General features: G+C 42.9%; 1 protein-coding gene across 1 annotated transcript; it reads left to right on the top strand.

The window, feature by feature from the left end:
* Positions 1 to 1,728: 1,728 nt before the first annotated feature.
* Positions 1,729 to 26,586, top strand: tmem240a (transmembrane protein 240a). The gene is made up of 4 exons (XM_029723274.1): positions 1,729 to 2,685; positions 3,106 to 3,212; positions 8,224 to 8,432; positions 25,466 to 26,586. The coding sequence occupies exons 1-4, from the start codon at positions 2,629 to 2,631 to the stop codon at positions 25,618 to 25,620; spliced, it is 528 nt and encodes a 175-aa protein (XP_029579134.1). The 5' UTR covers positions 1,729 to 2,628; the 3' UTR covers positions 25,621 to 26,586.
* The last annotated feature ends 967 nt before the right edge of the window (positions 26,587 to 27,553 follow it).

The following is a 27,553-nucleotide window of genomic DNA, read 5'->3' as shown; positions in this document are numbered from 1 at the left end:
ATTTGTTCTTAACTGACTTGCCTAGTTAAATAAAGGTTAAATTAAAAAAAAAAAGATATATATATATATATATATATATTTAGAAACTCAATCGAGATCTCAACTTATTGTTGAGTGCATCAACAGTTACCTCTTATGTCAGTTACTCAAATAGCCTATGTCAGCTAAAATTTTTTTTATTTCTAAGTAAGATAGTTTAGCCAGCTATCTAGACCTTGTAGTAGGCCTAATCATCACCAGATGACCAACTGGGCACACAGGGCATGTGCTCAAGGGCTCTGTCCTCAAGGGGGGCCCTGCTGATTTTGTTAGTCCCTCTCACACAGATATCATAGCAAAATGTGTAGAATTGCAGGAAATTAGCTTTAAAACTGCAAGAGTTTCTCACCACCCCTGGCAAAATGTGTAGAATTGCAGGAAATTAGCTTTAAAACTACAAAATGTTCTCTGCCCCACGGCAAAATGTGAATAATTGCTGAAACGTTTTGCCCGCGAGGTCGGGAGCCCCGACCGAATCAAGCTTAGGGCCACCAAAAGACTAGAGGTGGCATTGCATATTTTGAATTGGGTTATTCTTTTGAAATACATAGGCCATTATTCATTTTTGTGGCCATGGTAGAACAACATGATAAACAACGTAAATATATTCAAAGACTAGTACATAGTATTTAGAGAGAAAGAGGGAGAAAGCCATTGGCAGCATCGATTTCCATGGTCCCGAACTGTGTTGGGTGATACCCGTTAATATTGGTGCTCTCCATGGTTCTGAACTGATAGCAGCCTAGTAGCCCAACACAAAGTGAGAGTGGCAGGCTACTATCCAAGTTCAGTATGAGACTAGTCTCATGGCTATTTTTGATCGTTGAAGAACGTACAGCTATGACTATTGAAGCTAAAATGTGAGTGTAACTACTTTGTGTAAATTAAGTTGATCTTCTAACAGGTGACGGGACGTCCTTGGGATTTTGTCCAGAATCGAACAATGCGTAGCAGTGTTTGATTTTCAATTGCTTTGACGTTTACGCTATAAAAGTAGCCTACTAAGTAGTGCTAAAGACATTTGGGATTTAGCCTAAATATTGTGACATTTGTCCTCGGGTTTTGTTACACATTTAGTAGGTTTCGGTTGGGTCTGAATGAATGGAGCTCCTGGGAAGTGAATGAGAGTTATTTTAAGGACATTTGTCTTGCTTTTAACGGGCAAAGTACGCTCATCCACAATAGCCTTTGCTGTTAGGAAATGCAATTCCTATTGATTTCAACTAATACATCAATAACTCTAGTGAATGGCTAATACAATACGCATATATAGGCGTAGAGACCAATAATGTAGCATAGCATACAGTGCCAGCCAGAAATTCAGCCCAGCGAAATGGCGTAGAATCCGAAAATGAACTGCAACGATGGAGAGGGTAGAGACTAGAGAGACAGTGGTAGATCGAAGGGGAGGGGGTGATCAGTAAAGCTGGTGACGCCTCTGGAGGAACGGTATAAAGGTTAAACCATCGCGAATATTCTTGGAATTATTTGCTTGAATGTCTCTGAATGTTTCACAGAGTAAAATGCAATAGGGTGGCACAGAATCTCCCTCTTTGTCTCCTATCTTCCTTCCTCCCTTTTTTTCCATCCTTCCGTCCTTCTCTCTCTCTCTCTCCCTCTCTCTCTCTCTCTCTCTCTCTCTCACACACACACACACGCACGCACGCACGCAAACACACACACACACACACACACACACACACACACACACACGCTCGCAAAGGGATGGTGGTGGATGCTCCTGACTGCGATAGCTAAAACAAGATGGGATAATCATGCGTGTCTGGCCCCGGGCGTTGATGCAGCTGCCGTTGCCTGATCTTTACTGGACTGAGGGTAGGGTGGGTCTGGTTCCGACTGGATCTACATCTCGATTCGGCTTGACATCGATGTTATCAATCCATTTACATGTTAGAAGACAACGACTGTAGCCTAAAACGCGCAATCGCAATAAAAATGAATAATCTGAGTGATAGATTAATTAAATGCTCCCATCGATTGAGAATCTTATGTATTGATAATTAATCAATTAACTAATTGATAAGACAGACGGGAATAGCCTGCTGTCTTGGACGAAAGGTGGTGGTGGTGGGGAGGGGGGGGGGTCAGTAGCCAGGGACATCCCCATGAGGCGACCGGATCACCCTTTCTCCTGTTTGCTGAGATTTTTTTTTTTTTATGATAACGGTACCTGGCCTTCCGGGAAAAGAACATCATTGCATTTGTAATCAGGCTAGGACACCCTCTCCACCAGCACCCTATTTTCGCCGTTCCCGCCACAGAAACCGCGGCACCCACCAGTCCACGACCCGGTCCGCGTCATCGAATCGACGCATCACTGGATGGGGTGTAGACTGTGAAGACCGTGAGTGCGTGTGTCAAAGGGGGTACTGAGGGAGACTGGGCGATCTCATCCCCTGTGCACTGGTTAATTGAACTCCAATCTGGCGAGTTTGGAGGGACGGAGAGTCAGGTGCAGTAAGGGCGCCTCAATGACCGTCTCCTCCCGGGACAGAGCGCCTAAAGCCCAGTGTTTGCAGTGCGGCGGGTAGAGAAGGCTAGAGAACGGCGGCGAGTTTGGAAGTTTTGATGCATATGATCACAACCACCATGATTTTTATGATTCTTGGCGCTTCAGTTGTAATGGTAAGAGATCCGCTTTTTATTGCACCCAGCATGTGTGTTTAACGCCTACAGCAATGATATTTTAAAAAAAAACTTGTGTAGCCTATAATAATGAATAATGTAGTTATAGGCTAGATATTACAACTACAGAGCACATTTTATATAAGGACACTGAAAATAATTATGGTTAAATGCATATAGACTTAAGGAAGTAGGCTACACATAGAGTCTGCCAACAACTACATGGCTATCGTGAATAAATCATCTAAATACCATTTAAGAGCGAGGGAGTTTTCCCTCGCAAATTATTGCAAGGTGGGTTTCCAAATGAATTTTTCTATTTTCTCTTATATGGACTTTAGCTTAATGCAAGTCATATAATGGTGCTGCTGTGTTGGGAATAGTTATTGTGTCCCAGTTGACTCTTGTGGTTCTTTGCAGGCGATAGCCTGTTTAATGGACATGAACGCACTACTGGATCGCTTTCACAACTACATCTTACCGCATTTACGAGGGGAAGACCGCGTCTGTCATTGCAACTGTGGAAGGTAAAAAAACAATATAATACATTGATTCATTTTGATAGATACAATGTGCTGCATCTGCAATGAAAGGGTAGCCTAACAGAGTCAAAATCGCTGCTATTTTTCTCGTCTAATCATAATCCCTCAATAGGCCTCTCGAAATTTCTCCTGCTGAACTGTTGGTTTTAATAAGCATCCCAACCTGCCCTATGCATAATCTCTTGAAAATGTGCCTAATTGATGTCGACTGTGGTTTTATTCGAGGTATATGTGTGTCTAATGGTAGGCTACAGCCTTATGTCTGTGATGCCTAGGTTGTGACGGTGTTTTCAAGCCTATATTCAGTGATTTGTCTTTTACTGCACACGAAGGTGGTTGAGCCATAAATAAAGTATGTTATGATTTATGAGGAATGGGCTAAGGAATCATTTTAAACGAAGACAGCTCTCAATGATCGTTCTTGTGCTGTTTTGCATTTGCAATATTACCATATTTTTAAGAGGAAATGTTTTGGAGAGAGGACATTAGGCCTACCTATATTGAATCAGTTTTGAGAATTATAATATATACGTATACAGTGATATATTATTGATAACCCACGTTATGAAGGCTGAAAATGGAATGAAACATAAAATAACTATAGTTGAATAGTGATTAGGCCAGGTTTCATATTGCTGTTGTGATTAGACCTGTAAAAGTTATATGTGGCCTGACATTTTCACAATTGCTGGTAGAGACTCCTTACAACACTGCAAAATCTTTCTAAGTTCAAGTTCTACTCAAATATTTTGAGGAAACCGATTACCTAAAATAAATGTTGTTAAGAAACTTAAATAGCTGAAGTGAGCAGTACTACCTTCATATGAGAAATACAATAATACATGCATTTATTTTTAGTAATGTATACTTAAATTGAATGCCCCCACTAAGCCACGCCTCCAAAAATGTCCCAGTGTGCCTTGCCTTTTTGATTAAATTGTAGAGTAACCAACCATGATTGTATTTGTTAGTGACATGGTTGTTGAATTTGTTCATTTTCAGTCCTATGACCTTAACAAAGTAAGTTCCTAGGCAAGTATGCCAAGAGTGTGTAAAGCTGTCATCAAGGCAAAAGGTGGCTACTTTAAAGAATAAAATATGTAAAATATATTTTGATTTGTTTAACACTTTTTTGGTTACTACATGATTCCATGTGTTATTTCATAGTTTTGATGTCTTCACTATTATTCTACAATTTTGAAAATAGAAAAATAAAGAAAAACCCTTGAATGAGTAGGTGTGTCCAAACTTTTGACTGGTACTGTAATTCATTAGCATATTAAGCCATGGATAAAGGCAAGTTTAGGCCTGAGTCCACTCTGAACAACTACAGTGGCTTGCGAAAGTATTCACCCCCCTTGGCATTTTTTCCTATTTTGTTGGCTTACAACCTGGAATTAAAGTTGACATTTTTATTGTGAAACAAACAAGAAATAAGACAAAAAAACTGAAAACTTGAGCGTGCATAAATATTCCCCCCTCCCCCCCCCACCTTTTGCAGCAATTACAGCTGCAAGTCTCTGGGGGTATGTCTCTATATGCTTGGCACATCTAGCCACTGGGATTCTTTCCCATTCTTCAAGGCAAAACTGCTCCAGCTCCTTCAAGTTGGATGGGTTCTGTTGGTGTACAGCAATCTTTAAGTCACACCACATATTCTCAATTGGATTGAGGTCTGGGCTTTGACTAGGCCCTTCCAAGACATTTAAATGTTTCCCCTTAAACCACTCGAGTGTTGCTTTAGCAGTATGCTTAGGGTCATTGTCCTGCTGGAAGGTGAACCTCCGTCCCAGTCTCAAATCTCTTGAATACTGAAACAGGTTTCTCTCAAGAATCTCCCTGTATTTAGCGCCATCCATCATTCCTTCAATTCTGACCAGCTTCCCAGTCCCTGCCGATGAAAAACATACCCACAGCATCACGCTGCCACCACCATGCTTCACGGTGGGGATGGTGTTCTCGGGGTGATGAGAGGTGTTGGGTTTGCGCCAGACGTAGCATTTTCCTTGATGGCCAAAAAGCTCAAATTTAGTCTCATGTAACCAGAGTACCTTCTTCCATATGTGTGTGGAGTCTCCCACATGCCTTTTGCGAACACCAAATGGGTTTGCTTATTGTTTTCTTTAAGCAATGGCTTTTTGCTGGCCATTCTTCCGTAAAGCCCAGCTCTGTGGAGTGTACGGCTTAAAGTGGTGCTATGGACAGATACTCCAATCTCCGCTGTGGAGTATCTTTGGTCTCTTTGTTGCCTCTCTGATTAACGCCCTCCTTGCCTGGGCAGTGAATTTTGGTGGGCGGCCCTCTCTTGGCAGGTTTGTTGTGGTGCCATATTCTTTACATTTTTTAAATAATGGATTTAATAGTTCTCCGTGGGATGTTCAAAGTGTCGGATATTTTTTTATAACCCAACCCTGATCTGTACTTCTCCACAACTTTGTCCCTGACCTGTTTGGAGAGCTCCTTGGTCTTCATGGTGCCGCTTGCTTGGTGGTGCCCCTTGCTTAGTGTTGTTGCAGACTCTGGGGCCTTTCAGAACAGGTGTATATATAATAAGATCATGTGACAGATCATGTGACACTTAGATTGCACACAGGTGGACTTAATTTAACTAATTATGTGACTTCTGAAGGTAATTGGTTGCACCAGATCTTATTTAGGGGCTTCATAGCAAAGGGGGTGAATACATATGCACGCACCACTTTTCTGCTTTTAATTTTTTTATTTATTGAAACAAGTTATTTTTTTTTCATTTCACCAATTTTGACTATTTTGTGATGTCCATTACATGAAATCCAAATAAAAATCAATTTAAATTACAGGTTGTAATGCAACAAAATAGGAAAAATGCCAAGTGGGGTGAATACTTTTGCAAGGCACTGTACATATTGTAACTTTATGTATGTGTTGGGTCATTGTTGTTCAGTGCAGAATCTGAAACAAATTATTAATTGAACTAACATTCACAGAAGAGAAGAAAATCTGCTCTTGGCCCTGTATGAATACTGCTCCTTTGTTTTGACTGCCTACAGTCTAACAACCCGAGAAATGGGTCATGAAGTGTTAGTAAGATTAGTAATGGGTCATGAAGTGTTACTAAGATCATCATACAATAATATTGGCCAAACTTTTGAGAGGGCCTCTCTCTCACTCCCTCTCGTTTCAAGATTTCCTCATAGTTAATGTTCAGTAATGTGCTATATTAGGCCTATATGCCTTTAGAAGTATTTTTAGACCAAAACTTTTTGGCACATTTTTTACCTTTTTATACAAAATTATAAATGCAACATGTGAAGTGTTGGTCCCATGTCTCATGAGCTGAAATAAAAGATCCCAGAAAAAAACGTATTACTCAAATTTTGTGCACAAATTAGTTTACATCCCTGTCAGTGAGCATTCCTCCTTTGCAAAGATAATCCATCCACCTGATAGGCATGGCATGTCAAGTAACTGATTAAACAGCATGATCATTACACAGGTGCACCTTGTGCTGGGGACAATAAAAGGCCACTCTAAAATGTGCAGTTTTGTCACACAACACAATGCCACGGATGGCTCAAGTTTTGAGGGAGTGTGCAATTGGCATGCTGACTGCAAGAATGTCTACCAGAGCTGTTCACAGAGAATTGAATGTTAATTTCTCTACCATAAGCCACCTCCAACGTTGTTTTAGAGAATTTGGCAGTTATTCCAACCGACCTCACAACCTCAGACCACGTGTAACCACGCCAGCCCAGGACCTCCACATCTGGCTTCTTAACCTGCGGGATTGTCTGAGACCAGCCACCAGGACAGCTGATGAAATTGAGGAGTATTTCTGTCTGTAATAAAGCCCTTTTGCGGGGGAAAAATGTATTCTGATTGGCTAGGCCTGGTTCCCCAGTGGGTGGGCCTATGCCCTTCCAGGCATGGCTGCGCCCCTGCCCAGTCATGTGAAATCCATAGATTAGGGCCTAATTAATTAATTTAAATTGACTGATTTCCTTATATGAACTGTAACTCAGTAAAATCGTTGAAATTGTTGCATGTTGCGTTAATATTTTTGTTCAGTGAAAATTATCGCTGTCTATCGCAGCATTTTTTTTAGGTTTATTTTAAGTCATTTTTAAATATTGATAAAACCTCTGATACTCAATATTCAATGTGCAATGCTCACAATATTTCTAGCTTTGAATTAATTATATATTTCCATACTTGTGCTTGTTACCTTCCTGTTCCCGGGGACATACAGTACATATAGTCCTAAACTAGATCCCAACAATTGCATGTCACAATGGTTGTCATTGCCTTTCATTAAGCCAATTGAAAGCGAGTGACACAGTGTCTGCGTCCAGGCTCTGGTCGAACGTAGTGCACTATGTAGGGAAAAAGGTGCCATTTGGCACACAGCCACTTTGTCTTTTAGTGACTTGAAAATGCTCTTCAATAAGAGTTACTAATTTTACGTAAGATGTTTTCCCTCTCAGTATAAACATTTCATGGAATAGACAGTCAGATGAGAGGCCACCTGATCTTGAAAGCCTACTTTTAGTGCATGTGGTGTTGAGGCGTCATCCTGGCGATGATGCACACCTAATCAGGCCTGAGGCCACATCCACTGTCATTCCTTTACTGCTTGTAAAGGAATGACAGTGGATGACAGTGGAATGACAGTGGATTGTAAACCTCAGGTTGTCATTTTATGAGATGTACCTTTGAGGGGCACGTTAAGTAGGTCGTTATGTTAGGCTTTGATAACACTCTGTGACAAAAGTAATGGTAATCATTTACAGAAGGCAGGCTACACACCTTTCTGGAAATTATTATTCACCAGCAATGTACTGTATAAATTCAGCATGTATTCCATGCCTTTGCATTCTCCCATTTGTACCAAATCAGTGTTGAGAATTCAATTTCAACACCTACACCCCCTAATTTGTCCTCCCTTGCCCTATCTCCTCTTTCCTTGTCCTTCCCTCCACCACTAACACGTTCTAACCCCCGGCTTTGTCTCTTCCAGGCATCATGTCCACTACGTGATCCCGTACAATGGGGACCATTCTCTGGTGGACTCGTCGGAGAACTACTTTGTGAGTGACAGCGTGACCAAGCAGGAGATGGACCTGATGCTGGGGCTGCTGCTGGGCTTCTGTATCAGCTGGCTCCTGCTGTGGTTGGACGGAGTGCTGCACTGTGCTGTCAGGGCATGGAGAGCCAGTCGCTACTATGGTGAGTCAACCAGAGACTTGGTCTGTTTGACTGGGAAAAGTTTTATATGGACTGACTGGAACGTCAACGAGGTTGACAAAATGTGCAGCAGAATGAGCAAAACATTTCTCAATCATCTGATGACAGAAGTATTGTTTGGTTGATTCCCACCTCTGCGAAAAGAGAGATGTTGAGTGAAGTGGTGTCTGTGTTAATATTTCGACTGCCATATTGATCAGTGTTTCTCTTACATATTTTCTTGGGGATGTAACGTGGGTGTGTAAATGCCCAGAATTGACATACAGACTGCTGTTGACCACTGTACCATTCATTGAAACCAATTGAAACCAGGCTTTCTTGGGTGGGCGGATAGCCCAACACACCTGGCTATAAGTGATGGTTATGGGAAACTTGACAGAACTTGAGGACATAAGGGCTCAGTTGTTTACTCAAAGAAAGCATTCATAGGGGAAAAGGGAATAGTATATTCCAGACAAAATGTATTGTCTCACAGGATATTTACGGTACAGTACTGTGTTATGGTCATGAATTAGAATTAAGACATTATGCAGATAATTACTACTGTATAAGTGGGAGAAGGAATTTGGAAAAAGATGACTTTGTGTCCGTTGAGGGGGGATAGTTATGTGTGTAAAGTAGGCATAGTGAAACTGTAATGTTAATTATGCTGTGGAAATATTGCTGCCCTCAGATGTCATATGTTTAGTGCATACTGATTCACTGAAACAAAGATTCCTTACCCATAGCACAGAGGGCATGTGTCTGTACACCAGGAAGACATACAATTATTAACTGTCTCAATTCTTACCAATGTTAGTCTAGCAAGCCAGACCTCACTGGGGGAGAGTGTATGCCAATGTGAACATATTACATAATAGAGGACTTCTTGTCCATACTTCTTCTCCTGATTAAATAACTTGTCCAGTCCCACTGGGCACAGACGTGAGCTCAACATCTAGTTTTGATTTACATTTGGTTGAGTTGTCAACTAAGGTGAAAAAAAAAAAAACATTTCACCGTGTCATTGGATTTAGGTTAAACGTTCAGTGAAAAAAAGACTAAATTCTCTTACGTTGATGACTTTTTCCAAATCCAATCAGTTTTCCACATTGATTGAACGTCATCATTTTTGGTTGAAATGACAAGGAAACAACGTTGATTCAACCAACGTTTGCCCAATGGAGTGTTCTTATAATATGTTGGAATAATCCAATTGCTTCAGCTACACATTATCTTGTGCAGCTCTCAATGTCAAAACAGGCATATATTTTGTAGCTGGCCTGGATCCTTTAGATATAAGACATTGCTGAAGGAGGTGATGTAACCTGGATATTCCAATTGCTGTTATGGTCAGAAAATAGAGGGGCATAATGTCTAGTGAGTATACAGTGGCTTGCAAAAGTATTCACCCCCTTGGCATTTTTCCTATTTTGTTGGCTTACAACCTGGAATTAAAATAGATTTTTTGGGGGTTTGTATCATTTGATTTACACAACATGTCTACCACTTTGAAGATGCAAAATATTTTTTATTGTGAAAAAAACAAGAAACAAGACAAAAAAAAAAAGAAAACTTGAGCGTGCCTAACTATTCACCCCCCCCCCCCCCCAAATTCAATGCTTTGTAGAGCCACCTTTTGCAGCAATTACAGCTGCAAATCTCTTGGGGTATGTCTCTATATGCTTGGCACATCTAGCCACTGCGATTTTTGCCCATTCTTCAAGGCAAAACTGCTCCAGCTCCTTCAAGTTGGATGGGTTCCACTGGTGTACAGCAATCTTTAAGTCACACCACATATTCTCAATTGGATTGAGGTCTGGGCTTTGACTAGGCCCTTCCAAGACATTTAAATGTTTCCCCTTAAACCACTCGAGTGTTGCTTTAGCAGTATGCTTAGGGTCATTGTCCTGCTGGAAGGTGAACCTCCGTCCCAGTCTCAAATCTCTTGAATACTGAAACAGGTTTCCCTCAAGAATTTCCCTGTATTTAGTGCCATCCATCATTCCTTCAATTCTTCCCAGTTTCCCAGTCCCTGCCGATGAAAAACATACCCACAGCATCATGCTGCCACCACCATGCTTCACTGTGGGGATGGTGTTCTTGGGGTGATGAGAGGTGTTGGGATTGCACCAGGCATTTTCCTTGATGGCCAAAAAGCTCAAATTTAGTCTCATGTAACCAGATTACCTTCTTCCATATGTTTGGGGAGTCTCCCACATGCCTTTTGGCGAACACCAAATGGGTTTACTTATTTTTTTCTTTAAGCAATGGCTTTTTTTCTGGTCACTCTTCCGTAAAGCCCAGCTCTGTGGAGTGTACGGCTTAAAGTGGTCCTATGGACAGATTCTCCAGTCTCCGCTGTGGAGCATTGCAGCTCCTTCAGGGTTATCTTTGGTCTCTTTGTTGCCTTTCTGATTAATGCCCTCCTTGCCTGGTCCGTTTAATTTTGGTGGTCGGCCCTCTCTTGGCAGGTTTCTTGTGGTGCCATATTCTTTAACGTTTTTAAGAATGGATTTAATGGTGCTCCATGGGATGTCCAAAGTTCCGGATATTTTTTTATAACCCAACCCTGAGTTGTACTTCTCCACAACTTTGTCCCTGACCTGTTTGGAGCGCTCCTTGGTCTTCATGGTGCCGCTTGCTTGGTGGTGCCCCTTGCTTAGTGTTGTTGCAAACTCTGGGGCCTTTCAGAACAGGTGTATATATAATAAGATCATGTGACAGATCATGTGACACTTAGATTGCACACAGGTGGACTTAATTTAACTAATTATGTGACTTCTGAAGTTAATTGGTTGCACCAGATCTTATTTAGGGGCTTCATAGCAAAAGAGGTGAATGCATATGCACGCACCACTTTTCCAGGTTTTTTGTTTTGAATTCTTTGAAACAAGTTATTTTTTTCATTTCATTTCACCAATTTGGACTATTCTGTGTATGTCCATTACATGAAATCCAAATAAAAATCTATTTAAATTACAGGTTGTAATGCAACAAAATAGGAAAAACGCCAAGGGGGATGAATACTTTTGCAAGGCACTGTACAAGTAAGAGACGGCCAATTAATCACCTCTGATTAATAAGAATGATTAATAAGAAACCACCACACAAAAATGGGGTACTAAATAACCCTATTATTTTATGTCTTGAAAAGACTACATTAAAAAGTGGGAATGCCATACTTTTTTGATGCATGTCTTATTATTTATTGATGATAAACAAGAATTTGGAAATGTGAAGCATACAAATATTGCCAGACTTAGATTCTGTGATTCTATAAGTATTAGTCAAGATAAAACTGCTTCATATTTGCAGCACAAAATCAACCCATCTGCTATTCAGTGCATAACATCCACATAAAAAAAATACACCCAGATTTTACATTCAAATGTTTCCCTCGAGGTAGAGGGGTGGCTCAAGGCTTTTCTTGTGCTGGAATCCTTGTGAATGGAGGGAATGCCCCTTCACTGGTGTGTTTGGCTGTGACATTGATTGTGGGTCAGACTTGTTTAGCCTCCCTGAGATGGGGAGTGAAGGTGAGGCTGATGAAGCACGAAGGTAGGGGGGTGTGGATATACTATCACATCCCAACCCGCACATACACTCTCTCTCTCTCTCTCTCTCTCTCTCACACACACACACACACGCACACACACACGCACACACACACACACACACACCACACTTGCTCTCTCCTAGGGAGCTATAAATAGAGTGAAAGAGAGCAGCTGGAATAGCGGGTGAGGAAGAAACATGCACACCACATTGACACAGACCGCATTGAGGTGCACATTGATTCCTTTAGCTTTTTCTAATTCCATCTATAGACCCTGTGTCTCCTGCTCTCCATTCAGTTATTGGATCTCCTTATATCCATTTTCTTTAAAAGGCATCCTTTTGGTGACCCTTTTCTTACTGTCTATTTCTCATGAATAACTGATTCATATTCTTTGGCACCATCAGTGATGAAACCATCAGTGAAAAGACATTTTATTTAGCAAAATAAGGAAACAAAATATGATAACAAAAGAGGAAAATTATGATTTTGATAACAATGGCCCCCCTTCCCTCCCCCCGTAAAAAGACCTTTACATTTCTACCCTCACCCCACTTTCTGCGTTACATTTCCATTTCCATTTTTCTCCTGACTCCATCTCCATCTCTACATCCTTTTATTCAAATGAGAAGAACCTGTATCGTTCTCTCTTTTCCTTTGGATACCCTTCTGAACTGTCCTTGTGGATTGCATACCCATTCACAGCTATAAATAACTCACTCCTCCCTCCCGGCCAGCAACCCCCACTTCCCACCACCTGCCTCCCCATACTCCCCCCTCTCCCCTGCCTCTAGCAGGGCCATGTGCTAGTGGGTGTGCTGCCTTGGGATCTCCGTCTTCTTTCTCTGCCGTCTCAGCGGGACTCTCCTCGCCAACAAAGCCTGACAGAGACAAATTCCTGCACTTCCATTTCTACAAATTCTACCTCACACTCATATACTTGGTGAAAGAAATCCTAAATCATTTTTAAAAAATCGCTATTTAATCATGCATATCAGGATATAGAAACTGAAACATACACAAACATGACCAAAACTATGTGGACACCTGCTCGTCGAATGTCTCGTTCCAAAATCATGGGCATTAATATGGTGTGGCTTGATGTGGTTGAGGTCAGGGCTCTGTGCAGGCCAGTCAAGTTCTTACACACCGATCTCGACAAACCATTTCTGTTTGGACCTCGCTTTGTGCACAGGGGCATTGTCATGCTGAAACAGGAAAGGGTCTTCCCCAAACTGTTCCCACAAAGTTGGAAGCTGTCACGATTCCCACCGACGGTGGCACCCCCTCCTGCTCGGGTGGCGCTCGGCGGTCGTCGTCACCGGCCTATTAGCTACTACCGATCCCCTTTTGGTTTTCCCTTTTTTTGGTTTTGGGCACCTGTGGCCAATTAGCTATTAGAGGGGGTATTTAGTTTAGCTGGCCCGTCCGTTGTTTGTGCGGGATTAATTTTGTTCATTGATGACGTTTTGTTCGTCGGCTTTACCTTGTCGCCTATTTGTATTTATTCCCTATGTTTGGGAACCTTTTGTTTATTCTCCAGTGTTATTAAAAACACCACTCCCTGTGTTCGCTGCTTCCTGCGCCTCATTCCTCCTACACGACTACCGAAGCCATTACAGAAGCCCAGAATCATACAGAATGTCATTGTATGCTGTAGCGTTTAGATTTCCGTTCACTGGAACTAAGGGGCCTAGCCCGAACCATGAAAAACAGCCCCAGACCATTATTCCTCCTCTACCAAACTTTACAGTTGGCACTATGAATTGGGGCAGGTAACGTTCTCCTGGCATCTGCCAAACCCAAATTCGTCTGTCGGACTGCCAGATGGTGAAGCATGATTCGTCCAATTGCGGCGAGCTTTACTCCACTCCAGCCGACGCTTGGCATTGCGCATGGTGATATTTGGCTTGTGTGAGGCTGCTCGGCCATGGAAACCTATTTCATGAAGCTCCTGACGAACAAGAACTGACGAACAGTTCTTGTGCTGACGTTGCTTCCAGAGGCAATTTGTAACTCGGTAGTGAGTGTTGCAACCAAGGACAAACCATTTTTGGGGGGGCGCTACGCGCTTCAGCTCTCGGTGGTCCCATTCTGTGAGCTTGTGTGGACGGCCAGTTCGAGGCTGAGCCGTTGTTGCTCCTAGACGTTTCCACTTCACAATAACAACACTTACAGTGTTTTTTTCTTTCGTTTTTTTCTCTTTTCTTTAGGGGGTGGATCAGCTTTAATATTGCGGATAGATTGTTGTTTCCATCAATGTAACTGTCTGCATCATTTCCAATCCCCCATATATTTTTGGGGTAAATATATATCCATATACATGCATACACACACACATTTTATATATATATATATACACTGCTCAAAAAAATAAAGGGAACACTTAAACAACACAATGTAACTCCAAGTCAATCACACTTCTGTGAAATCAAACTGTCCACTTAGGAAGCAACACTGATTGACAATAAATTTCACATGCTGTTGTGCAAATGGAATAGACAACAGGTGGAAATTATAGGCAATTAGCAAGACACCCCCAATAAAGGAGTGGTTCTGCAGGTGGTGACCACAGACCACTTCTCAGTTCCTATGCTTCCTGGCTGATGTTTTGGTCACTTTTGAATGCTGGCGGTGCTTTCACTCTAGTGGTAGCATGAGACGGAGTCTACAACCCACACAAGTGGCTCAGGTAGTGCAGCTCATCCAGGATGGCACATCAATGCGAGCTGTGGCAAGAAGGTTTGCTGTGTCTGTCAGCGTAGTGTCTAGAGCATGGAGGCGCTACCAGGAGACAGGCCAGTACATCAGGAGACGTGGAGGAGGCCGTAGGAGGGCAACAACTCAGCAGCAGGACCGCTACCTCCGCCTTTGTGCAAGGAGGAGCAGGAGAAGCACTGCCAGAGCCCTGCAAAATGACCTCCAGCAGGCCACAAATGTGCATGTGTCTGCTCAAACGGTCAGAAACAGACTCCATGAGGGTGGTATGAGGGCCCGACGTCCACAGGTGGGGGTTGTGCTTACAGCCCAACACAGTGTAGGACGTTTTGCATTTGCCAGAGAACACCAAGATTGGCAAATTCGCCACTGGCGCCCTGTGCTCTTCACAGATGAAAGCAGGTTCACACTGAGCACATGTGACAGACGTGACAGAGTCTGGAGACGCCGTGGAGAATGTTCTGCTGCCTGCAACATCCTCCAGCATGACCGGTTTGGCGGTGGGTCAGTCATGGTGTGGGGTGGCATTTCTTTGGGGGGCCGCACAGCCCTCCATGTGCTCGCCAGAGGTAGCCTGACTGCCATCAGGTACTGAGATGAGATCCTCAGACCCCTTGTGAGACCATATGCTGGTGCGGTTGGCCCTGGGTTCCTTCTAATGCAAGACAATGCTAGACCTCATGTGGCTGGAGTGTGTCAGCAGTTCCTGCAAGAGGAAAGCATTGATGCTATGGACTGTCCCGCCCGTTCCCCAGACCTGAATCCAATTGAGCACATCTGGGACATCATGTCTCGCTTTATCCACCAACGCCACGTTGCACCACAGACTGTCCAGGAGTTGGCGGATGCTTTAGTCCAGGTCTGGGAGGAGATCCCTCAGGAGACCATCCGCCACCTCATCAGGAGCATGCCCAGGCATTGTAGGGAGGTCATACAGGCACGTGGAGGCCACAAACACTACTGAGCCTCATTTTGACATGTTTTAAGGACATTACATCAAAGTTGGATCAGCCTGTAGTGTGGTTTTCCACTTTAATTTTGAGTGTGACTCCAAATCCAGACCTCCATGGGTTGATAAATTGGATTTCCATTGATTATATTTGTGTGATTTTGTTGTCAGCACATTCAACTATGTAAAGAAAAAAGTATTTAATAAGATTATTTCATTCATTCAGATCTAGGATGTGTTATTTCAGTGTTCCCTTTATTTTTTTGAGCAGTATATTTTTATATATATATACACACACATAAACATTCATACATATAACCATATTGTCACGTCCTGACCATAGTGAGTGGTTATTTTCTATGGTAGAGTAGGTCAGGGCGTGACAGGGGGTGTTTGTCTGTTTTTGTATGTCTATGTTCAGTTTCTAGTTTTGCATTTCTATGTTGGTGTTGTTTGGCATGACCTCCAATTAGAGGCAGCAGGTTGTCCTTGTCTCTAATTGGAGGTCCTATTTAAGTTGATGTTTGTTTCACATGTGTTTGTGGGTGATTATTCGTTGTGAGTGTATTTGATCCTCCTGCATCACGGTTTGTTGTTTTGTGTATATTTTGAAGTGTTTAATTGTTGCATTCGTTTTCACTGGTTAAATAAATATGTGGAACTACGAAAACGCTGCATCTTGGTCCGCTCCTTCTAACAGCTGTGACAGAATCACCCACCAAAGAAGGACCAAGCAGCGTGGTAAGGAGCAGTAGAAGTATCTGGAGGAATGGACTTGGGAGGAGATTTTGTCTGGTAAAGTACCCTGGAGGCAGGCTGGGGAGTATCGTCGTCCGAGGGAGGAAATCAAAGCAGCGAAAGAGAAGTGACGATACTACAAGTCTCTATATGCACCGAAAGGCAAGGTTGAGAGGCAGCCCCAAAAACTTTTTAGGGGGGGGGGGGGGGGGCACAAGGGGAGTTGGGCAGAGTCAGGATGGAATCCTGAGACAACTTCCCGTGCTTACTGTGGGGAGCAAGTGATGGAGCAGACACCGTATTTTGCGGTGAAGCGCACTGTGTCATCAGGGCACATTCAAAGGCCGGTGCGAACTGTGCCCGCACCCCGCAGTTATCGAGCGGAGTTGAGCATCCGGCCAGGGTGGGTTGTGCAGGCCGTGCGCTCCAGACCTCCAGTGCGCCTCCAAGACCCAGTGTACCCTGTGCCTGCTCCACGCACTCTTCCTCCAGTGCGCCACCATAGCCCAGTACGTCCTGTTCCTGCTCCCCGCACTAGCCCGAAGTTGCGTGTTACTAGCCTGGCGCCTCCTATGCCAGTCCCACGTAGCAGACCTCCAGTGCGCCTCCAAGGCCCAGTGTTCCCTGTGCCTGCTCCGCGCACTCTTCCTCCAGTATGCCTCCATAGCCCGGTAAGGCCGGTGCCTGCTTTGAGCACGCGGTCCGCAGTGCGTCTCCCCAGTCTGGTGAGACCAGTTCCAGCGCCCCGTGGGAAGCGTCTAGTGATGGTCAATGGTATGAAGCCTCCAGTGATGATCCATGGCCCGGAGCCTGTAGTGTTAATCCATGGCATGAAGCCTCCAGTGATGATCCATGGCCCGGAGCCTGTACTGATGATCCAAGGCACGAAGCCTCCAGTGATGATCCATGGCCCGGAGCTTGTAGGGATGATCCATGGCACGAAGCCTCCAGTGATAATCCATGGCCCGGAGCCTCCAGTGATGATCCATGGCACGAAGCCTCCAGTGATTATCCATGGCCCGGAGCCTCCAGTGATGATCCATGGCACGAAGCCTCCAGTGATTATCCATGACGCGGAACCAGTAGTGATGATCCATGGCACGGAGCCTGCAGCGAAGGTCCCCTGTCCGGAACCTACAGAGACGCTCTTCAGTCCGGAGCCTCCAGCGACGCCTCCCAGTCCGGAGTCATCAGCGACGCCCTGCAGCCCGGAGCCTTCAGTGGCGGTCTGCAGCCCGGAGCCTTCAGCGGCGGCCTGCAGCCCGGAGTTTTCAGCGGCAGTTGGTGGTCCGAAGCATCCGGCGAGGATCCATGGTCTGGTTCCTCCGGACATACAGAAGTGGGGGGATCAGCGGGCAGTGGGGATACCACGCCCGGAACCAAAGCCACCGCCATAGACAGTTGTCACCCACCCTACCCTCCCTTTGTGTTGTGTTGTTTTTTTAGGCGCAGTCAGAGTCCACACCTTGGGGGGGTACTGTCACGTCCTGACCATAGTGAGTGGTTATTTTCTATGCTAGAGTAGGTCAGGGCGTGACAGGGGGTGTTTGTCTGTTTTTGTATGTCTATATTCAGTTTCTAGTATTGCATTTCTATGTTGGTGTTGTTTGGCATGACCTCCAATTAGAGGCAGCAGGTTGTCGTTGTCTCTAATTGGAGGTCCTATGTTTGTGGGTGATTATTCATTGTGAATATATTTGATCCTCCTGCGTCACGGTTTGTTTTGTGTATATTTTGAAGTGTTTAATTGTTGCATTCGGTTTCACTGTGTAACGGCTGTCTTTGGAAGAAGAGGACCAAGGTGCAGCGTGGAATTTGTTCATCTTTTATTTTGGATGAAAAAAGGCACTTCACAAAGAAAAAACAAACGGCAGCCAAACAGTCCTGTCAGGTATCCTAACACACTAAACAGAAATTAACCACCCACAAAACCCAAAGGAAAACAGGCTACCTAAGTATGACTCCCAATCAGCGACAACGATGTACAGCTGTCCCTGATTGAGAGCCATACCAGGCCAAAACAAAGAAATACAAAAACATAGAAGAAAGGACATAGAATGCCCCAAAACCCCAAAACACACAGAAAAACACCCCCTGCCACGCCCTGACCAAACTACAATAACAAATAACCCCTTTTACTGGTCAGGACGTGACAGTACCCCCCCCCCCCCCCCCCCAAAAGGTGCAGACCCCCACTCTGGCTGCGCCGGACAGGCGGGCGACTCTGGCTGCACCGGACAGGTGGGAGACTCTGGCGCAGGACGCACCAGGCTGGGGAGACTTGCAGGAGACCTGGCTCTCGGCGCAGGCACAGGACTCACCAGGCTGGGGAGACATGCAGGAGACCTGGCTCTGGGCGCAGGCACAGGACTCACCAGGCTGGGGAGACATGCAGGAGGCCTGGCTCTGGGAGCAGGCACAGGACTCACCAGGCTGGGGAGACATGCAGGAGGCCTGGCTCTGGGTGCAGGCACAGGACTCACCAGGCTGGGGAGACATGCAGGAGGCCTGGCTCTGGGAGCAGGCACAGAACTCACCAGGCTGGGGAGACTTGCAGGAGGCCTGGCTCTGGGCGCCGGCACAGGATTCACCAGGCTGGGGAGACATGCAGGAGGCATGGCTCTGGGAGCAGGCACATTACGCGCAGGGCTGGGGAGGCGCACAGGAGGCCTGGTGCGTGGGGCTGGCACAGTCTTCACCAGACGGCTAGCACGCACCTCAGGACGAGTATGGAGAGCTGCCTCATGCACCAACACAGCAGCTCTCTCATATCTCTATCCTCCAATCTCCCCATCAACTCCTTCATTGTCTCTGCTTCGCTCTCTTCGCTCACCTCTAACTTCACCCCGACTGGCTCTGGTTCCATCCTCGGCACCCCCTGCCTCGGCACCCCCTGCCACGCCCTGACCAAACTACAATAACAAATAACCCCTTTTACTGGTCAGGATGTGACACACTGGTTAACCTCTCTAGGGTATGTGGGACGAAATCGTCCCACCTACTCAACAGCCAGTGGAATCCCGTGGCGCGTTATTCAAATACCTTAGAAATGCTATTACTTCAATTTCTCAAACATATGACTATTTTACACCATTTTAAAGACAAGACTCTCGTTAATCTAACCACACTGTCCGATTTCAAAAAGGCTTTACAACGAAAGCAAAACATTAGATTATGTCAGCAGAGTACCCAGCCAGAAAAAATCAGACACCCATTTTTCAAGCTAGCATATAATGTCACATAAACCCAAACCACAGCTAAATGCAGCACTAACCTTTGATGATCTTCATCAGATGACACTCCTAGGACATTATGTTATACAATACATGCATGTTTTGTTCAATCAAGTTCATATTTATATCAAAAACCAGCTTTTTACATTAGCATGTGACGTTCAGAACTAGCATAGCCACCGCAAACTTCCGGTGAATTTACTAAATTACTCACGATAAACGTTCACAAAAAACATAACAATTATTTTAAGAATTATAGATACAGAACTCCTTTATGCAATCTCTATGTCCGATTTTAAAATAGCTTTTCGGCAAAAGCACATTTTGCAATATTCTGAGTAGATAGCTTGCCATCACGGGCTAGCTATTTTGACACCCACCAAGTTTGGCACTCACCAAACTCAGATTTACTATAAGAAAAATTGGATTACCTTTGCTGTTCTTTGTCAGAATGCACTCCCAGGACTTCTACTTCAATAACAAATGTTGGTTTGGTTCAAAATAATCCATAGTTATGTTCAAATATCCTCTGTTTTGTTCGTGCGTTCAAGACACTATCCGAAGGGTAACGAAGGGTGACGCGCCAGCGCGTATCGTGACAAAACATTTCTAAATATTCCATTACCGTACTTCGAAGCATGTCAAACGCTGTTTAAAATCAATTTTTATGCGAATTTTCTCGTAAAAAAGCGAAAATATTCCGACCGGGAAACCCTGTTTTCGTTCAAAGACTAAAAATCTAAAATGGACTCTCGTGCACGCGCGCGCCAGTCTCATTGTTCTCAGATCGACCCCTTACCAAATGCGCTACTGTTTTTCAGCAATGGGCTGCAAAGTCATCATTCAACGTTCTGCCGCCTTCTGAGAGCCTATGGGAGCCGTAGGAAGTGTCACGTTACAGCAGAGATCCTCAGTTTTCAATAAAGAGAGTGTAGAAGGCCAAGAAATGGTCAGAGAGGGCACTTCCTGTTTGGAATCTTCTCAGGTTTTTGCCTGCCATATGAGTTCTGTTATACTCACAGACACCATTCAAACAGTTTTAGAAACTTTAGGGTGTTTTCAATCCAAATCAAACAATTATATGAATATATTCTAGTTTCTGGGCAGTAGTAATAACCAGATTAAATCGGGTACGTTTTTTATCCGGCCGTGCAAATACTGCCCCCTACCCTAGAGAGGTTAAATAAATATGTGGTACTACGAAAATGCTGCATCTTGGTCCGCTCCTTCTAACAGCTGTGACACATATATACATACAGTTGAAGTCAGATGTTTACATACACTTAGTCATTAAAACTTGTTTTCAACCACTCCACAAATTTCTTGGTAACAAACTATAGTTTTGTCAAGTCAGTTAGGACATCTACTTTGTGCATGACACAAGTAATTTGTCCAATAGTTCTTTACAGATTACAGATTATTTCACTTATAATTCACTGTATCACAATTCCAGTGGGTCAGAAATTGTAGACCTCCACAAGTCTGGTTCATCGGAAGTTTACATACACCTTAGCCAAATACATTTAAACTCAGTTTTTCACAATTCCTGACATTTAATCCGAGTAAAGATTCCCTGTTTTAGGTCAGTTAGGATCACCACTTTATTTTAAGAATGTGAAATGTCAGAATAATGCTAGAGAGAATGATTGTCAGCTTTTATTTCTTTCATCACATTCCCAGTGGGTCAGAAGTTTTCATACACTCAATTAGTATTTGGTAGCATTGCCTTTAAATTGCTTAACTTGGGTCAAACGTTTTGGGTAGCCTTCCACAAGCTTCCCACAATAAGTTGGGTGAATTTTGGCCCATTCCTCCTGACAGAGCTGGTGTAACTGAGTCAGGTTTGTAGGCCTCCTTGCTCGCACATGCTTTTTCAGTTCTGCCCACAAATTTTCTATAGGATTGAGGTCAGGGCTTTGTGATGGCCACTCCAATACCTTGACTTTGTTGTCCTTAAGCCATTTTGCCAGAACTTTGGAAGTGTGCTTGGGGTCATTGTCCATTTGGAAGACCCATTTGCGACCAAGCTTTAACTTCCTGACTGATGTCTTCAGATGTTGCTTCAATATATCCACATAATTTTCCTACCTCGTGATGCCATCTATTTTGTGAGGTGCACGAGTCCCTCCTGCAGCAAAGCACCCCCACAACATGATGCTGCCACCCCCGTGCTTCACGGTTGGGATGGTTTTCTTCGGCTTGCAAGCATCCCCCTTTATCCTACCAAATATAATGATGGTCATTATAGCCAAATAGTTCGATTTTTGTTTCATCAGACCAGAGGACATTTTTCCAAAAGTACGATGTTTGTCCCCATGTGCAGTTGCAAACCGTAGTCTGGCTTTTTATGGCGGTTTTGGAGCAGTGGCTTCTTCCTTGCTGAGCAGCCTTTCAGGTTATGTCGATATATTACTCGTTTTATTGTGGATATAGATACTGTTGTACCTGTTTCCTCCAGCATCTTCACAAGGTCCTTTGCTGTTGTTCTGGGATTGATTTGCACTTTTCGCACTAAAGAACATTCATCTCTAGGAGACAGAACACGTCTCCTTCCTGAGCGGTATGACGGCTGCAATGGTCCCATGGTGTTTATACGTGCGTACTATTGTTTGTACAGATGAACGTGGTACCTTCAGGTGTTTGTAAATTACTCCCAAGGATGAACCAGACTTGTGGAGGTCTACAATTATTTTTCTGAGGCCTTGGCTGATTTAATTTGATTTTCCCATGATGTCAAGCAAAGAGGCACTGAGTTTGAAGGTAGGCCTTGAAATACATCCACAGGTATACCTCCAATTGACTCAAATTATGTCAATTATCCTAACAGAGGCTTCTAAAGCCATGACATCATTTTCTGGAATTTTCCAAGCTGTTTAAAGGCACAGTCAACTAGTGTATGTAAACTTCTGACCCACTGGAATTGTGATACAGTGAATTATAAGTGAAATAATCTGCCTGTAAACAATTGTTGGAAAAATGACCTGTGTCATGCACAAAGTAGAGGTCCTATCCGACTTGCCAAAACTATAGGTTGTCAACAAGAAATTTTTGGTGTGGTTGAAAAACGAGTTTTAATGACTCCAACCTAAGTTCAACTGTAGTACACTTATCATAATTTGCTTTTAATCCAGAGAGGTTAGCAAAAGTATTTAGATCCTTTATGAGGCTGTGGAGTGATTCTAATTGTGGTTTTAAAAGAAAACATGAATCATCAACGTACAATGACACCTTTGCTTTTAATCCACAGATTTCTAACCCCTAATATTATTGTTGGATCTCATTTTAACATAATAATAATAAATAGATATGCCGATAGTGGACAACCTTATTTTATTCCTCTGGACAGTTTAAAACTTTCGGAGATGTAGCCATTATTTACTATTTTACACCTAGGGTTACTATACAGAACTTTAACCCATTTTACAAGAGATTCTCCAAAATTGAAATATTCTAGGCATTTATATATAAACTCCAGTCGTACTTTATCAAAAGCCTTTTCAAAATCAGCTATGAAAACCAGGCCTGGTTTCCCCGATATTTCGTAGAATTCTGTTGTTTCCAGTACTTGTCTTATATTATCTCCAATGTATCGTCCATGTAAAAAACCTGTCTGATTAGGATGAATAATATCTGACAATACCTTTTTAATTCTATGCGCCAAGCATTTAGCTAGAATTTTTGCATCACAACACTGAAGTGTAAGAGGCCTCCAATTTTTTTAATGGACTGGATCTTTATATATAACACTTGGATCCTGTTTCAGTAATAATGAAATCAGACCTTCTTGTTGCGTGTCCGATAATCTACCGTTTATATAGGAGTGGTTAAAACATGATTGAAATTTTTTTTTTGGTATACTTCCCCTGGTATGCCATCCAGCCCTGGAGTTTTCCCGGACTTAAAGGCTTTAATTGCATCAAGAAGTTCCTCCTCTGCAATTTGGCCTTCACGTGAGTCTTTCTGTACAGATGTTAATTTTACATTATTAATAGGAAAAATATCCATACAATTAGCTTTGGTTAGTGGAGATGGAGGAGACTGAAACGAAAACATATTCTTCAAGTACTTTACTTCCTCTTTCAAAATATAATTCAGTGAATCATGCGTGACTCCATCATTTGTAACAACTTTCAATACATTTTTTTTGGTAGCATTTCTATGTTGAAGATTGAAAAATAATTTGGTGCATTTTTCCCCATATTCCATCCAGTTCAATTTATTTTTATAATATATTACACTGGAAAGTTCTTGAATAAGTTCCTCCATTTCTTTTTGTTTTTCCTCTAACTTATTCCGTGCCTCTATGGTACAGTTTTTATTGCTATCTAACTGTACTGTTAGTCCTTCAATTTAATTTGTTAATATGGACTCGTTTGATCTAAATTGCTTTTGTTTTATAGATAAGTACTGAATTGCATGGCCTCTAAAGGCACATTTAAAGTGCCCCATACAATAAGATCTGCTGTACCTATGTTAAATCGGAAAAAGTAAGTTATAAATTCTTCTGTCCTAGTTATCATCCAGTAAGCTTTGATTAAATTTCCAATATCCTCACCCATGTGGAAATTCTGTAAGAGTAATATATATGCCAATTATGTGATGATCCGACCACATTCTGTCCCCATCAACATTTTTAAACTTTTGGTGCCAGAGAGAATGACATAAGAAAGTAATCAAGAGGACTAGCTTGATAAAGCTTCCGCCATGTATATCTCACTAGGTCAGGGTATTTAAGCCTCCATATATCCATTATTTCCAATATATCCATGACATTCATGATTTCCTTAAGGGTGATAGTTTGTAGTGTGATTTCCTTTACACTTACAGTTGACCGGGGAAGCTCTAGCAAGGCAGAAATTTGACAAAATGACCTGTTGGAAAAGTGGCATTCTATGACGGTGCCACTTTGAAAGTCACTGAGCTCTTCAGTAACGCCGTTCTACTACCAATGTTTGTCTATGGAGATTGCATGGCGGTGTGCTCAATTTTATACACCTGTCAGCAATGGGTGTAGCTGAAATAGCCAAATCCATTATTTGAAGGGGTGTCCACATACTTGTATATATATAGTGTACATACCACATACAGTATGGGTAATACTGCCATACCAGGCAAAAAGGCAGTAACTGCTCATAGCATGGTACTGAGAAAAATGGCTTTTATTGTCCTTGGTTTCACAGTAACTTTATGCAGTTAGTGCTAACATGACCCCCATTTTCTCCAAAACACAACACAATAGAGGCAGGATACTTGTCCACATGATTAAGCATGTATTTAATGTAGCAAAAATGACATTAACTCCTTTTAGACCAAATGAGCAGCTACTGCCTTTTTGCTTGGTAGGGCAGAATAGTGATGTAACATTTTATATTTGGCAGATGAATGTGTGGGTGTAACAGTATTGCAACTGTCCCATTTTGGGCTTGAACCAGGGACCCTCTGCACACATCGCCAACCGTAACGCTCAAAGCATCGTTACCTATCTCTCCACAAAAGCCACGGCCCTTGCAGAGCAAGGGAAACAACTCCTTCAAGGTTTCAGAGCGAGTGACGACACCAATTGAAACGCTACTAGCACGCATTGCTAACTAGCTAGCTATTTTACACCGGTTACATGGGCAACACATGAGTATGTAGGATTGATGTATTGTACTACCAACAATTAGGTTGGTGGGAGCATCAAGGATGTTTTGGACATATTGGGCATCTAATATACCTAACCAAATGCACTCCCATTCTCTTATTAACCCCACAATGAGATAAATGTTCTAATCATTTATCTTTCTTCTCTAGTTTCTTCACCCCTATAACAACCTCCCTCTCTCCTCTTGTCCACCAGACACCCCTTCCTGGTCATGGCTCCCCTCGTTCTGCAACCTTCGAGATCTGCGTCGACGCGCCCAGCTCAGACAGCTGGAGGACTCCAGTGGCAACATGGTCCACATCAAGCAGAAGCTCTACCACAATGGCCACCCCAGCCCACGCCACCTCTGACTCTGAAAAAAGAATCCCCCATCCCAGCCCCCCCAAACTGCCCCATGGCCAACTGCTGCCTCAGAGACCCTGGAAGACTGCCCTCCCTCTGTTCATAACACCCGTCACTGAGACTTTCTTATGACAACCCTGACACAAGTCATCACCACCAATCCAAACTCGAGCAGAAGAAGAAGATAGTCGCTACTGAAATCTTGTCTATGTCCACATTTTCTGTGTTCATTGTTGAAACTTGGCATGCTCTTTCAGAAAAGGGTACGATGCGGGCAGTGTCCGAAAAGTGGGGGGAGTAAGAATGGGGTGCCACAGTGGGGGTTTTTCTCTATGGGGAGGGTCTTTCTCTAAAGTGGGAGGGAGGTAAATGGAAAGGGGTGTTTTTCAAGATTTTGTGATGGGAAGATTAGATTGCTGCTTCTGTAAATACTAATAAATATGGGGAAGTGGGAACACAGGGTATGGGTGGGTTTGTTTGTGAGTGTGGTGAGTCAAGTGTTACGAGTAGAGCTGATAGACTGTATGGGAGGACAAACGAAGGGTAGGGAAGATGAGGATGACAGCCGTCTGGGGTTGAAGAGTGTGATTTCTGCTAAAAACACAGATTAATTAGCTTTGTTACTTTGTGAATTAAATGAATGTATTAATTTACATGTAAATATAAGAAGGGGAGGGGTGGTAAGGGTTCTCTGCGCTGTGTTATTATTTATGAGAAGGTAGAAAATAAATTGATGCCAGCCCAGATAAGACGGAGAGACAGTTCAGTACTTCCCTTGTCTTCCCAATACTGTGTCCAATAGCACTTCCCAATTTGCTACATCCAATTGCCTCATACTTATCAGGAGCAACCAGCCTAGCAGCAGCAGGAACCCTCACCCAGTCCACCTCCCCTCTCTGTCCAGACATTGCTGTTGTGAGGATAAAATGTCTGTTTTATTAAAAGTGCCATTGAAGCACAACAGTGACCCCTAATGTTTGAATGTGTCATTGCCTCAACATCAGTAGATATACTGTTCAATAGATACGCTTCCATACACAATTATTTAGTAGTGAAGTTAAAGCTTTTAAATTGGTTCTATACTCCAGAATTTTGGATTTGAGATCAAATGTTTTATATGAGGTGACAGTACAGAATGACACCTTTTATTTTAGGGTATTTTCATACATATCTGTTTTACCGTTTATAAACTCAAGCGCTTTATGTATCTGGTCCCCCCATTTGAAGGTGTCATAAGTACATGGACTTAGTGTATTCAATGTAGTCAAAAGTTTAGTACTTGGTCCCATATTCCTAGCACACAATGACTAAATCAAGCTTGTTACGCTACAAACTTGTTGGATGCATTTGCATTTTGTTTTGGTTGTTTTGGATTATGTTGTGCCCAATAGTAATTAATGGTAAATAATGTATTGTGTCATTTGGAGTCGCTTTTATTGTAAATTAAAATAGAATATGTTTCTGAAAACTTCTACATTCATGTGGATGTTACCATGATTACGGATAATCATGAATGAATAGTGAATAGTGATGAGCGAGAAAGTTACAGATGCACAAAGATCATGTCCCCAAAACATGTTAACCTTGCATCATTACCAATAACAAGGGAGGTTAGCATTTTTTGGGGGGGGTATGAAATTTATGCCTTTGTAACTTTTGACTAAAAGTATTTTACTATAAGTGAATTTGTCAAAAATACTTATGACACCTTCAAATGGGGGGACTAGATACATAAAATGTTTTCATTTCTAAACAGTAAACGATATTTATGAAAATACCCTCAAACAAAAGGTGACATACTGTATCGGTGCATTATATAAAACATTTGTTCAATCCAAAATGCTGAGTATAGAGACAATTAAAGCAAAATGTAAAGCTTCACTAAATAATTACATAGGGGAGTGTATGTATGGTGGAAAAAAGCATTCCCGGGAACCTTAT

This window comes from Salmo trutta, chromosome 30 (genome assembly GCF_901001165.1).
Source record: "Salmo trutta chromosome 30, fSalTru1.1, whole genome shotgun sequence".
Classification (NCBI taxonomy): Eukaryota; Metazoa; Chordata; class Actinopteri; order Salmoniformes; family Salmonidae; genus Salmo; species Salmo trutta.
The sequence above is the reverse complement of the archived record's forward strand: the minus strand, read 5'-3'. Positions and strand labels throughout refer to the sequence as shown.

Coding starts and splice junctions, on each gene's coding strand:
- tmem240a (XM_029723274.1), top strand. CDS start 2,629: ATGCATATGATCACAACCACCATGATTTTTATGATTCTTGGCGCTTCA. Junction 2,686..3,105: donor TTGGCGCTTCAGTTGTAATG/GTAAGAGATCCG, acceptor GGTTCTTTGCAG/GCGATAGCCTGTTTAATGGA. Junction 3,213..8,223: donor TGTCATTGCAACTGTGGAAG/GTAAAAAAACAA, acceptor TGTCTCTTCCAG/GCATCATGTCCACTACGTGA.